Raw genomic sequence first — 15,213 nt, forward strand, 5'->3', positions numbered from 1 at the left:
ATTAATGGTCTTCTACTGGTATAGATATAAGCTAGAAATAACATTCAAGTGTTTTTACTTTTACTACAGTTATCTGGCCACTTTGGGACTCATTATACTGAATTAGTTTCACAGAGGAGGTAAAATCTGTTGTTTATGATTACATATTAACTCTACCATTTTACCTTCAGCATTGCTATAGTATGTCATATCTGAAGGCAATTAGCGCAAGTGACTTGAAGAATTGTAGTTTTGATGACTTATATGTATTTTATAAAAGGCAGGCAGAGTTTTTGTGTTTGCTTTCCCCTCCTCTGGACACTTTAAATTTTTGCTACCACAGGTTTCCAACAATTTGATTATGATGTGCCCTTGTGTAATGTGGTTGGTGTTTATTTGGCTTGGAGTTCGTTGAATTTTTTTGATCTGTGTGGGCTTATACTTTAATCAAATTTGAAAAATGTCTTCAGATCCTTTTTCCTCCCATCCTGTTATTCTTTTCTCTTTCTGGGACTCTTAGTACACACAAGTTTGATTGCTTGATACTGTGTCGCAGGCCACTGAGGCTCTTTCCTTTCAGTCTTTTCTTCTTTCTTCCTTTGTTTCTTTCTGTGCTTCATTTTGAATAGCTTGAATAGTTTTGTTTCCGGTCTTCAAGTTCACTTATATTTTTTTCTTCTGTAGTGTCTGGTCTGTTTATACCATCCTGTGAATTTCTTTTTTAGATACTACATATTTTGTTTATCTCTAGAAGTCCCATTTGGTTCTTAATTTTTTTTTCCATTTTGACTCTCATTATTCATGTTTCTTTCAAAATTCTTGAACATATTTAGCATATTTTTAATAGCTGTTTTAATGTACTTGTCTGTTAATTCCATTATTCTAGGATTTTTTCTTTCTATTGGATGATTTTTCTCCTGATTATGGGTTATATTTTCCTGTTTATTCCTACAGCTGTTAATTTTTTTTTTAATTAGGCATTGTGATTTTACTTTGTGGAATGTTAGATTTTATTGTTTTCCTTTAAAGAAAGGAACTTTGTCAGACATCTAAGTTACTTGAAGATCAACTTTATGTTTTGAAGCTTGTTTTCAAGCTTGATCAGGGAAAGTCTACGTTTGCCTTTAGTCTAAAGGTAATTTAGCCCTATAATAAGATGTGACCCTTCTGGAGTCTTTGTAGACTGCCTCTGGTGATCAACGATCTCTTCTCTGACTTTTCAGAACTTTAATGCCTCTTACCTTTGTGTAAGTCCGTCCTAAGAATCATTCAGCTTATGGTTGTTTGCCCAGCCCCATGGAGTTTTAGTCTATGCATGCTTGTCTTCGTATTCTGCAAAGACCAAAGGAGTCCCTTAGGGAGATTTCTGGAGCTCTTTTCCTGCCTAGCTTCCTCCTTTCCAGAACTCTGCCCCGTGAGTTCCAGGTCCTTCAGCTTCCAGGGCTCTGAACTCTGTCTCCCCAACTCAGTGCTCTCCTTGGGATTCTTCTCCCTGTTCTGTTGTCTGCAATGGGTCCCAGGAAGAATGTGGGGCAACTGTAAGGTTCACCCTTCATTTCCCTTCCCTTAGAGATCATAGTCCTGTACTGCCTGTTGTCTAGTATCTGAAACAGTTGTTTTGTATGTTTCGTCCAAGTTTAGATTTGTTTGTGATGGGAGGGTGAGTCTGGCCTCCCTTGTTATATCATGTTGGCCTGAAGCAGAAGCTGAGTTTCTTTTATTTTTTAAATATAGTTTCAATTTTTAACAACTATTAAATAGGCAAGTATCAACAACAATAGATAACAATATAATAAATATGCATATTCCTCCCACTTTGTTTATCAAATCTTAATTTTCTTCAATTTTTTTTTCTTTTTTTTTTTAATAGGGTCTCACTCTGTTGCTCGTGCTGGAGTGACAGTGGTGTGATCTTGGTTCGCTGCAACCTCCGCCTCTTGGGCTCAAGTTATCCTCCTGCCTCAGCCTCCTGAGTAGCTGGGACTACAGGCATGCACCATCATGCCCAGATAATTTATATATATATTTTTTATAGAGATGGGGTTTTTGCCATGTTGCCCAGGTGGTCTCAAATTCCTGGACTCAAGCAATCTGCCTGCCTTGGCCCCCCAAAGTGCTGGGATTACAGGCGTGAACCACTGCGCCTGGCCTGTTTTCTTCAGTTCTTTATTAAGAAATGAAACAGTAAAATACAGCTGAAGCCCCATGTTTGTTCTTTCTCATTCTCCCCCTGTTCCCCTCTGAGATAACTTCTATGAGTTTTGTGCATTTTTTTTTCTTTTTAATAAAAACAGGGTCTTGCTCTGTTATCCACGCTGGAGTGCGGTGGCGAGATCGTACTCAATGCAGCCTCAACCTTATGGGCTCGAGTGATCCTTTTGCCTCAGCCTCTCAAGTAGCTACAACTACCTGTATGTGCTGCCATGCCTGGCTAATTTTTTATTTATATTTTTTAAAGACAGGGTCTCACTATGTTGCCCAGGCTAGTTTTGAACTCCTGGCTTCTAGTGATCCTCCTGCCTTGGTCTCTTAAAGCACTGGGATTACAGGTGTGAGCCACTGGCTGCTCACATGTTTTTTATAATAGTACTTAATAATTTTATATCTGAAAATATTATATAATGTTATTTTGCCCATTTAAAAACTTTAAAAAATGCTAACAAACTGTGTACTCTGTAACTTGTCTTTTTTACTCAACACTGTGTTTTTGAGAATTTTTCTTGTTGATCTGTGTAGTTACATTTTAACTGTTATATCTTACAATGTTTCATTATGCAACAGTTGGTTCAATCCATTCTCTTGTTAATGGAAATTTAGTTTGTTTCTAATTTTTGCCAGTAGGAACAGTGTTGCAATGCACATTCTTAAACATGTCTGTTTGTACACATCTGAGGGTTTCATTTATTTGTGACAAAACTTGCCAGGTCATAGTGTTTATGCACCTTCAACTAGATATTGTCGTTGTCAAAGTTTTTTTCCAAAAGGATTTTACCAATTTATACTGATAGATATCCTCTTAACACGTGGTATTCTGAAACTTAATTTTTACCAATCAGATAGATGTGAAATCACGTAGACTTAGTTTGCATTTCTTTGACTTCTAGTGAGAAGTAGTGTCTTCACATATTTTTTGGATTTTTAAAATTTATTTTTTATTTTTGTTTTTCTTAGAGACAGGGTCTTGAACTTTTACCCAGGCTGAAGTGCAGTGATGCGATCATAGCTCACGCTAACCTTGAACTCCTGGACTCAAGTGATCCTCCTGCCTCAGCTTCCTGAGTAGGTGGGACTACAGGTGTGTGCCACCAAGCCCAGCTAATTTTTAATTTTTTTTTTTTTTTGTGGAGACATGCTGTGTTGCACAGGTTGGTCTTAAACTCCTAGTCTCAAGCAGTCCTCCTGCCTTGATTTTCCAAAGTGCTGGGATTACAGGGGTAAACCACCATACCTGGCCATATCTTTTGGATTTATTGGTCATTTGGATTTTCTTTTGGGAATTACCTGTTCATATTTTTCTCCATTTTTCTGCTGAATAATTTGTCTTTTCTTACTTATTTTTCAAGAAATTTTACATAGTTTCTGGCTGTTCATTATCAGTTATATGTGCTCCAGATAACTTGAACAGTCTGTGGTTGCCTTTTAATTTTTGAATTATGTCTTTAGTTATGCAGAAGTTTAAAATTTTAACATAAATTAATTTACACTATTTTTCTCCCTTTAGCATGAGTCTATCAGATGGGGATGTGGTGGGATTTGACATGGAGTGGCCACCATTATACAATAGAGGGAAACTTGGCAAAGTTGCACTAATTCAGTTGTGTGTTTCTGAGAGCAAATGTTACTTGTTCCACATTTCTTCCATGTCAGGTTGGTATCTCTTCATTTCATTTTTATATGGCTGATAATTGTAATATGTCAACTTTATCCCTATAAAATTAAGTTCTTTTATTAGCTGGCCGTTCTCTCATTACCTCAAATTTATTTAAGTATTTATGTTCTACCTGATTCACTCACATTCCTTGTTTTATTTAATTTTCACAACATACCTGTGAGGCATGACATTTTTTCTGTTTTAGAGAAGAGAAAACTGAAATTTTAAGAGGCTAAATGACCAGGATATGTACTGCTATTGCTAGCAGGAGTGGCATTCAAACTGATTATTTTTTCTTGTCATTTATCAATCAGGACTGTTTGCTTTAGTTAAGAAATACTCAAGGTGAATGTGTTTCTGAATTTAAAATTACTGTTAAATACAAATTTATACATAAACATGGTATGTATAAGAAGTAGGACATAAATCCATCATACTTGACAGAACTTACGGAAATAACAAGAAAATGTTACAGTTTTTCCCCAGGGATTAAAAATGTTGCTTGAAAATAAAGCAGTTAAAAAGGCAGGTGTAGGAATTGAAGGAGATCAGTGGAAACTTCTACGTGACTTTGATATCAAATTGAAGAATTTTGTGGAGTTGACAGATGTTGCCAATAAAAAGGTAAAAGCAATATATATATAATTTTCATGATGAAGATAATTTTGTATTACACAGAATGTACTTTCTATCTGAATGTTAGATTTTTTTTGAAAAAGCTTGTTATATAATGTTTTTGTAGCAATAAAAAAGTTCCAAGTGAATGTTCTTTAATGAAAACCTTTAGTTTTTTTTTTTTTTTAACTTTCGTTTCAAGATCAGGGGTACATGTGCATGTTTGTTACACAGGTAAACTTGTGTCATGGGGGTTTATCGTACAGATTATTTTATCACCCAGGTATTAAGCCTGGTACCCATTAATTATTTTTCCTGATTTTCTTCCTCCCTCCTCCCACCCTCCACCTCCCACAGTGTGTGTTGTTCCCCTCTGTGTGTCCATGTTTTCTTATCATTTAGCTCCCACTTATAAGTGAGAACATATGGTATTTGGTTTTCCGTTCCTGCGTTAGTTTGCTAAGGATAATGGCCTCCAGTGCCATCCATGTCCCTGCAAAGGACATGATCTTATTTATTTTTTTTATGGCTGCATAGTATTCCATGGTGTATATGTACCACATTTTTTTTAATGCAGTCTATCATTGATGGGCATTTAGGCTGATTCCATGTCTTTGCTATTGTTAAATAGTGCTGCAGTGAACATATGTGTGCATGTGTCTTTATAACAGAATGATTTATATTCCTTTTGGTATATACCCAGTAATGGGATTGCTGGGGCAAATGGTATTTCTTTCTTTAGGTCTTTGAGGAATTGCTACACAGTTTTCCACAATGGAAAACCTTTACCTCTAATCCACTGTCTTGGCATAGAGTTTCTTTTCTTTTCTTTTTTTTTTTTTTTTTGAGGTGGAGTTTCGCTCTTGTTGCCCAGGCTGGAGTGGAATGGTGTGATCTCAGCTCACTGCAACCTCCACCTCCTGGGTTTAAGTGGTTCTCCTGCCTCAGGCTCCTGAGTAGCTGGGGTTACAGGCATGCACCACCATGCCTAGCTAATTTTGTATTTTTAGTAGAGATGGGGTTTCTCCATGTTGGTCAGGCTGATCTTGAACTCCTGACCTCAGATAATCTGCCTGCCTCAGCCTCCCGAAGTGCTGAGATTACAGGCGTGAGCCACCGCACCTGGCCGGCAGACAGTTTCTTTTTTTCTTTTTGAGACAGAGTCTTGCTCTGTCGCCCAGGCTGGAGTGCAGTGGTGCAATCTTGGCTCACTGAAACCTCTGCCTCCTGGGTTCAAGCGATTCTCCTGCCTCAGCCTCCCGAGTAGCTGGGACTACAGGCGTGCCACCACACCCAGCTAATTTTTTGTATTTTTTTTAGTAGAGACAAGGTTTCACCGTGTTAGCCAGGATGGTCTTGATCTCCTGACCTCATGATCCACCTGCCTCGGTCTCCCAAAGTGCTGGGATTACATACAGTTTCTTTAAGCAAGCCTTCTCTTTTCCTTCCTCCCAGTTCTTGGTACTCTTTCACTTTCATATATTTGCAAATGTAAAATTGTGTTTTAGGTGTATATTTTTAATCCATGTATACCAGTAACTTAAAAAAAAATTTATTTTTTTTAAGGGAGAGCATAATGGAGCTCTTGTGATACGGTGCTCTTAGTGGAAGTTTGGCTATCAGTTCCATCACCTGTATTTCACATATTTTATTAATGAAGTTCTTAAATTAAATTCTCATATTTAGCCAAGTATTCATTTGGCTGGGAGGTAGAAAGCCTACTAGCCAACTTTTTTTCATGAACAATATTTTTAAAGTCCAAGATTTTTAATACCTACATTAGGGAAATTCTAGAATTAAATTCTTACAATGTGGACTGCATATGAGGCTTTTAGTGACAGGGAATTTGTTGAAGGCTATCTGTGGGTTGTATTTTGGTATAACATTTCCTAATTTTATTTGTGGTATGTTCATTTGATATCATTTGGTAATACCTGAAAACAGGAACTGATTTTACTGTGTTGCTTTTTCATCATTTCTAGCTGAAATGTACAGAGACCTGGAGCCTCAACAGTCTGGTTAAACACCTCTTAGGTAAACAGCTCCTGAAAGACAAGTCTATCCGCTGTAGCAATTGGAGTAAATTTCCTCTCACTGAGGACCAGAAACTGTATGCAGCCACTGATGCTTATGTACGTGCTTAAAGATCTTTAGAAATTGTGATGTGTTTTAAATACATTATTATAAATGACTTTAGAAAAATTTTATTGTAGTAGTGGCAGAAACTCTACCAAAATATTTTATATCAATTTGGCATTGAAAAATGCTTAGGAAGACATTTAGTGAAACTGTTCATTCTCGATATTAATTAGCAAGTACCAATCAACAGATTGTTCAATGCTAGTTATTTTCATTGTCATGAAGCCAAATTAATGTCTAATTTGTATGTTAAAAAAATGTGAACTTGCTGAAAACATGAAAGGCTAATAAATCCAGGCTGAGCAAGCATAAATAGTACTGATGATGGATTTGATATATAAACAATTCAGAATGAAAATAATTATAGTACAGTTTCTATTTTAAAACTGGCCTTATTTCTTATATATAAAATGTGGTGAAATTTTAGAAAAATTGCCTCCAAATTTAGCTTGTTGCTGCCATTAGATATATTTTTATATTTACATGTTTGTATGTAGTGAAATCTGGGCTTATCTTTATATATAGCACTATTGTGTGTTTTTTAAGAAATGTATTTTATTCCACAGTGAATTTGTTTTCTCCTAACTCATGCTTTCATTTGTAGATGAATATTTTATTGTTTCTCCTTTGCATCTGTCAAAGGAATGGAAACTCCTTTGAATTGTAACCAGCAAACAATTCACTTTTGTTAGGGAAATTGGATGATAATTTTCCTTTAAAAGATATCCCCAAACTTGAGACTAACATTCTCAGCTGATTTAAGTAGGATTTCTCTTACTAGATTGCATTTTGTTAGATTCCATTATAGGTTATTTTATTTGGATATTGTGTGTAATATTGAGTGTGAAAAAGTGAAAACAAACTTTTAAGGCTCAGGCACCTTTCTCAATTTTCACAATTGGTAGGATTATTAAATGAGGACATATTGATATTTGTGTCACATAATAGGTTGAATTCCATGTTTGGGTGCTTTGTGAATCATTCTCTTCGATTTTTCTGAAGATGGGATTTACTGTTTTATTTCAGTGATCTTTAGCATACTTTTTAAATTTTTCTGTTTTTTTATAGGCTGGTTTTATTATTTACCGAAATTTAGAGATTTTGGATGATACTGTGCAAAGGTTTGCTATAAATAAAGGTATGTTAAGATCCATAAATAAAATGTGAATTCACTCTTTTGTGAGGTTTATCTCCAAAAAAGGCAATATTCACATATTTGCAAAGCATTTAGTACTATAACTTCTTGAATGTCTGAGCAGTCCTGACATTAGGGTGGGATCCATCAGGGCCCAAGATGAGTGTTTCATCTTTGTTACTTGTGGCAAAGCAGCCCTTCTTTTACTTTGTAGCATTGCTATGTATGTGGCTTCTAGAGTTGGGGCTTTGTGGCTTTCTTATTGCAGTGACACAACCAGCTTTCTCCTAGTCTGGAGATTATACATCCTTGCTATAAGTATTTAAAATGCTTTCTATATAATGCTTTAAAACATGTAAGATGGCTTATCCCCAAGATGGTAGCTAATAAACACTAAATGATAAAGTAGGTAAAGATCCATTTATTCATTTATTAAATATTGTTGGGCATTTTACAGTGCTTTCTAACATACTGATTTACATTTCTAATTTTCTTCTGTCATTTTTCTCCAAAAATAATGGACATGTCATCCAACCTCAGTGCTGTTTTTAGAGGTCTTGATAGGCCAGTGAGAGCAGAAGGAGCCACGTAGTAGAGTGGGTGAGCCCAGGCTTTTTGTTGCACAGACCAATGTGAATCCCAGCCATGTGACCTGGGATGTACCTGTTTCTCCAAGCATGGAATGTAGATACTAGCATAATGTCCGTTTTACCGTTTTATAGAATAATTGTGAAGACTTAAAGGGACAAACTATTCGAAGCATCTGTATTGATACAAAGTTATCACTGTTCTTGTAGCTTCCTTTTGGAGATTTTAAATGATTGTGTTTGTTAAGATGTTAATTAAATTAGGCCATTTTGCTAAATACTCTTAAAAATATGGCATGACTGCCTCATATAAAATGATATGATATTCTTTATAATTGTCGTTGAGCCTCTGTGGGTGGCAGGCCCTCCTTTATATGTTAAGGTAGAAGAGTCTTTATTCTTACTTCTCCTCCCTGGAGAGCCACTTCCTATGAATGCCTGCTGGTTCTCTGTAGTCAGAGGTCTTGTGGCTGTAACTTAGAGTCAGCCTCCATATCCCTGGGTTCTGCATCTGTGGATTCAACCAACCACAGATTGAGAACATTCAAGCCAAAAAAAAAAATTCACAGTTTTAAAAAAGGAAAAGTTGAATTTCTTGCATGGAGTACCACATTGAATCTATATGAATGAAGTGATGCGTAGGCATTGTATAAGGTATTATAAGAAATCCGGAGATGATTTAAAGTATACAGGACAATGTGTATAGATTATATGCAAATATTGCAGCATTTTATATAAGAGACTTGATCATCTATGGATTTGATATCAGTGGGAGGGAGGTTCCTGGAACCAATCCCTCAAGGATACAGAGGAATGACTGTATGTTAATTAACTGAGGCAGGTGATCGGTTTTTTAAGCTGATTTGGGAAACAGTATATAAGAACTTACTTAACTCATAATAAAACTAAAATTCAACAGGGGAGAGTTATGATTTTTTGGCTTTATGGTTTGTGGAATTGCATGTAGGTTACATGTACAATTTTGTTACATGTGCAATTTTGATGAAAATGCTTCCAAGGAATGTTTAGGAGATTTTTCACTAAAGTAACATATATTAATAACACAGTACTGGAAGTCCTGGTATCTGTGTACTTGTCATTGTAATGCTACATTATTTGACCTTCACTTTTTTTCCCCTTTATTACATTATATGTGTGAGTATATTGTGACATCTTGACTCAGATTCCAGTGAATTGTATTAGGTTGGTGCAAAAATAGTTGTGGTTTTGGTAATTTTTAATGGCAAAAACCACAATTACTTTTGCACCAACCTAATAACTAAGATTACCATCTTTTTTTCCTTCCTTCCTCCCTTCCTTCCTTTCTGTTATTCAGCCAGAAGTATCAGCATCACTGTTCTCTAATTTTCTTCATGTACATATGGATGATATTTTCGAATGACCACTTTTCTCTTTTGCTTTTTATTATTAGACTGTTTTTTTCTTCTTGTTAAAGGATAAAAAGATTAGAACATAAAAGGATATTTACACATTGTTTCCCCATTGACTTATTCCCAAGATGGTAGCTAATAAACACCAAATGATATAGTAGTTAAAGATACATTGACTCATTTATTAAATATTGTTGAGCATTTTACGATATGGGAATACCGTAGTGAACAAGCCAGGCATACTCTGTTTCCTGAGGGGCCTGCAGTTTTATTGGGGATACAGATGAGTGAAGAAAGCAATTGCAGTGTAGGGAGATGAGTCTTACGTCATGGGAAAACAAGGTGCTGTAGTTGACACACCGAGAGGCATCTGACACATTGGGGGAAATATTCTAGAATATTTCCTGGAGAAAGTGCATGTAAAAGCCAGACCTGAAACCTGAGCAAGAGTTAGCTAAGGCCAGGTGCAGTGGCTCATGCCTGTAATCCTAGCAGTTTGGGAGGCCGAGGTGGGTGGATCACCTGAGGTCAGGAGTTTGAGACCAGCCTGGCCAAAATGGTGAAACACCATCTCTACTAAAAATACAAAAAATTAGCTGAGTGTGGTGACAGGCACCTGTAATCCCAGCTTCTTGGGAGGCTGAGGCAGGAGAATCGCTGTAATCTGGGAGGTGGAGGTTGTAGTGAGCTGAGATTGCACCATTGCACTCCAGCCTGCACAAGAGCGAGACTCTGTCTCAGAAAAAAAAAAAAAAAAAAAAGTTAGCTAGCTGAAGAGTATAGGAAAGAATGGGTACAGGAAATTACAGGTGCCAAGTTACAGAGGTGAGAGAAATTATGGTATCTATAGGTAATTGAAAGTAGTTCAGTATAGTGAACATTGAATAGGGCTGGGCGGATGAAGGCGAAGCAGAAAAAGGAAAGCAGATGGGCCATGGTAAGGAGTTTATATCTCCTCCCAAGAGCAATCGAAGTGACTGAGAGTTTTAAACACAGCAGTGAAGTGAATTACATTAAAAAAATAAGAACTTGGGCTCTAGAATAAAAAACGGATGTAGGAGGAAGGCAGGAGTCACAGTAGGAATATCTTTTGGGAGGCTGTGACAATAATCCAAGTGAGAGGTAATGGCAACTTGAGTCGGTTAATTGTGTTGAGAATGGAGAGAAGTTGACAGGTTCAAAATTCATTTTTCTTCTTTTTTTGAGTCTCACTCTGTCACCCAGGCTGGAGTGCAGTGATGCGATCTTGGCTTACCGCAGCTTCCACCTCCTGGGTTCAAGTGATTCTCCTGCCTCAGCCTCCTGAGTAACTGGGATTACAGGTGCCTGCCACCACGCCCAGCTAAGTTTTGTGTGTTTAGAGGAGATGTGGTTTCGCCGTGTTGGCCAGGCTGGTCTCGAACTCCTGGTCTCAAGTCTTCCGCCCGCCTCAGCCTCCCAAAGTGCTAGAATTATAGGCATGAGCTACCACACCTGACCTCAAAATACATTTAATAAACCAGTGGAATTTGAGGTAATGATGAAAGACACATGTCAAGGATCATTCCTGTGTTGTTGGCATAAACAACAGGGATGAAAAGCATTGAGGAAGAGCAAGATTTTGGGATGCGTTGTCACACAGTTGATTTTAGGTATGTTAAGGGAGGGAGACCTGTAAGACAGCAAAGTGGAGGTGGTGCAAGAATTAGTTGTGTTGGCTGTAGCACAGAGGACAGTTTGAGTTAAGAGAGTTGGGACTGAGAATCCCGAGGAACTCTTAGTGTTGAACATTTGCGTGGAGGAGGGGACACCAAAGGAGTTGCCATAGACATCGAGGAAATTAGGAGGTGTGGTGTGCAGAAAGCCAAGTGAAGAACATGTTTTAAGTAGGAGGATGCTATCAACTGTTTTAAATTCTGCTGAGAGTTTGAGAAACTGAGGACTTAGAATTCATCATTAGATTTGGCAATGCGCCGATCATTTGTAATCTTTTAAACAATAGTTTTGCTGTACTGGGTAGCAAAAGAGTGTTTTGAGGAGTGGTCATTTGGAGCATATGCTATTCAAACAGAGAAGAGTCCACAGGCTTTGGTAACATGAAAGTCCTATAACCATAGCAAGAGAATGAGGTGGGTGGAAGTCATATTAACGTGAATAGGGGAGTAAGTTAGATCTGAGGAATGTGGGAACAGAAACAGGGTCTCATTATGTTGCCCAGCCTGGCTCAGACTCGTGGCCTCAAGCGATCCTCCTGCCTCAGCCTCCTGAATACCTCGGGTTTCAGGCCTCTGCATCTGGCTTGAAAACAACATTTTCTCAGAAGCTTGTTTTAGTTGTTTTAGAAATAACTAAGGCATGTGTAAACAACTTTTCTAGAAGCTTAGTTTGGAAAGGGAACGTTTATTGATGCATATAACACTTATATGTTGGGTGCTTATGTGTCAGGCACTGTTAGAGTTGCTCGGGAAAATTTACAAACCAAGCAAACCATGCCCCTTCATTTCCTTTGGGTGAAGTGAGGGAGCCATGTGGTTAACTGAAGGAATTGCATAGCGGGATTAGAGGGAAGAAAGTGCAAAGCCTCCTAGGGTGATTGGCTGGCTCTTTTGGAGGAACAGTGCCTATAACTGAATGAAATGAGTGAGGGTAAGAGTGGCAGGAAATGAGGCTAGAAAAGGGGCTTGGGCCACATCACGTAGGGCCTCGTAGGCTGTGAATCTGACTTCATTTCTTATTAATGAAAATAAATACGATGATGGGTTATGGGAAACCCATAGAGGGTTTGGAGCAGAAGAATGATATAATTAAAATTTTATTTTAGAAAGATTTTTCTGGTTGTTGTAAGAGGAAAAATATTTAGCCCCAGGGCATTTTGGCAGAGAGTTAGGAGGCTATTGTAACAGCCCAAGCAATAGACAATAATTGTTTGGATTAGGCGGGTAGCAATAGAGGTGATGAGAAGTCGTAGCTTCTGTAGATATTTGGAAGATATATATTGTGAGGGATTTGCTGATGAATTCCGTGTAAGGGGTGAGATGTAAAGATTCATAGAACATTAAGATATTTTGGTCAGATCATCTGATGAATGGAAAGGTCAGTTATAGTGGACAGATTATGAGAAGAACAGGTTTGGGTGAGAAAACTTTAGATTTCAGTGTTGGATATCCTAAGTTTTAGATGATTATTGATATCCAAGAGAATATTTTAGTTGGAAATATGATCCCAAAGTTCAAGGTTGAGGTTGGAGATGTAATTCAGATCCGATGGTAGTTAAAGCAGTGAGACTGAATGAGATAAAATAGGGAGTGAATGAAATAAACAATAGACGTGATATTGACCTCAAGGGCACACCAGCATTTGGAGGTTGGGAAGATGAGGAGAGAGCAGCAAAGAGGACTGGGAGGGCCACTAATGAAGGAGCGAAGTACAGGAGGTGTTTAGTTCTGAAGCCACCTGAAGAAAATGTTTGAAATAGGAAGAAGTTGTCAGTTGCTTTAAATCATTCGGAGAGGTTGAGTGAGATGAGAGTCTACAATTAACAGTTAGGTTTGATGGTGTGGAGGCCATCAGTAACCTTTTCTTTCTTTTTTTTTTTTGAGACAGAGTCTTGCTCAGTCACCCAGGCTGGAGTGCAGTGGCGCGATCTCCGCTCACTGCAAGCTCCGCCTCCCAGGTTCACACTATTCTCCTGCCTCAGCCTCCGGAGTAGCTGGGACTACAGGTGCCCGCCACCATGCCCGGCTAATTTTTTTTTTTGTATTTTTAGTAGAGTATTTTTAGTAGTTTCACCATGTTAGCCAGGATGGTCTCGATCTCCTGACCTCGTGATCCACCCGCCTCGGCCTCCCAAAGTGCTGGGATTACAGGTGTGAGCCACTGCGCCCGGCCCATGAGTAACCTTTTCAAAAGCAGCTTTGCTCTACTGATTTGGGTAAAAGCTTAGTTGCAGTTGGTTTGGGAGGAAATGGGAGCAGAAAATTTGAGAGAGTGAGTGTAGACAACTCTTTCAAGGAATTTCGCTATAAATGGGAGTAGAGATCTGAAGACTGAATAATTAGCAAACTGAAAAGTGGGAAGACGTAATTCTCTTATTATTTCATTTTTCTTAGTGAAATAAGAGGTGAAGTTGTTCTCTGAGTAATAGGAGGGTCAAACAGGTGTTAGAAGTTCACAAAGAAAGGAAGAGGTTTGAAATAGTCATTTTGAGAGTGGGAAATGTGGAAGAATTAACAGTCATTGCTGAGGGTGCGTTTGAAATCTGTCATGAGTTTAAAATAACTTATGTCATCATCGATGTGCTTTATTTTCAACTATATTCAACTGCTTGGGTGTAGGCATCAGGTAGGTAAAAAAAGTGGGTTTTATTATGAGTAGAGGTTTTGCCACGTAATTACCATGGAGGGAGGGAAGAGCAAAGGAGTTGAGAGTCTATATATACAAAGGAATGATTACTGTAATGTGGGTAAGAGAGGAATGGAAGGCTCAGTGGGGAGTGGGAGTAGGGATGTTGATAGGTAAGGAAAAGGTGATAGGATCAATGCATTTGGTTCTGCAAGTGTCAAAGTAGTGTTGGGGAAAGCATGCTGGAAGGAAAGATAGGGATGCTGGTGTTCTCAGGGTGGAAGGCTTACAATTGAAGTCTGGAGGTGGTGATTTTATTGGCAATTATAAGGTCAACGGTATGACTATGGAATTGAGTGGCTAAGGTCTGTTGAAGAAAAGATTGTCGGAAATGCAGGGGTCAAGGAACTGGCCTGTGGATGTTGAAGTCACTGGCAGTGATCAAGGAATAGTAGTGGAGTGAAAGTAGTTAATGAATCAGGCACTAAGATCTCCAAGGGTTGAAAGGATGCAGTTTGGAGATGACAAGATAACTGTAGTAATCAGGAATAGCAGGTTTTGTAGCTCTGTCTCATAGGCCTCAGAGGAGATGGGCTTTTGAAGGACAAGAGAAATGATGATGAATAAATTCTAAGCAGGGGAAGTGTTTGGGAAAGCAGGGCAGGCTTTGTGCTGTTGATGGCAAATGATGTACCAGACAGGATGAAGTTGAGAATTTGGAAGTTGATCACTGATTAGAAAGGCTTACATTTTATTTTGGCCGGGGGTGGCAGCTCATGCCTGTAATCTCAGCACTTTGGGAGGCCAAGGTGGGCGGATCCCTTGAGGCCAGAAGTTGGAGACCAGCCTGACCACCATTGCGAAACACTGTCTCTACTAGAAATACAAAAAAAAAAAAAAAAAAAAAAAAATTAGCTGGTCGTGGTGGCACATGCCTGTAGTCCCAGCTACTCCGGGGGCTAGGGAATGAGAATAGCTTGAAGCTGGGAGGTGGAGGTTGCAGTGAGCCGAGATCGCGCCACTGCACTCCAGCCTGGGTGACAGAGCAGAGTCTCAAAAAAAAAAAAAAAAAGGAAGGGCTTACATTTTATTTTGGTGCTGACTGGGAATGAAGGCAATGAGGGATAACTGTTGGAGAAGGCTGTGCTTACTAAACAGTATTATTAAGTAGCAGCA

General features: G+C 38.4%; 1 protein-coding gene across 4 annotated transcripts in view; it reads left to right on the forward strand.

The window, feature by feature from the left end:
- WRN (WRN RecQ like helicase) overlaps positions 1 to 15,213 on the forward strand; it is a 137,924-nt gene that overhangs the window by 27,019 nt on the left and 95,692 nt on the right. For 3 of the 4 annotated variants that reach the window (XM_063817001.1, XM_063817004.1, XM_063817002.1), the window contains exons 4-7: positions 3,701 to 3,846; positions 4,326 to 4,474; positions 6,448 to 6,597; positions 7,673 to 7,742. In XM_063817001.1, the coding sequence (XP_063673071.1) occupies positions 3,701 to 3,846; positions 4,326 to 4,474; positions 6,448 to 6,597; positions 7,673 to 7,742 (515 nt within the window). Of the gene's footprint in view, positions 1 to 3,150; positions 3,275 to 3,700; positions 3,847 to 4,325; positions 4,475 to 6,447; positions 6,598 to 7,672; positions 7,743 to 15,213 lie in introns of all 4 variants that reach the window. The other variant, XM_063817003.1, reaches the window with a different exon arrangement.

Source organism: Pan troglodytes, chromosome 7 (assembly GCF_028858775.2).
Source record: "Pan troglodytes isolate AG18354 chromosome 7, NHGRI_mPanTro3-v2.0_pri, whole genome shotgun sequence".
NCBI classification, from domain to species: domain Eukaryota; kingdom Metazoa; phylum Chordata; class Mammalia; order Primates; family Hominidae; genus Pan; species Pan troglodytes.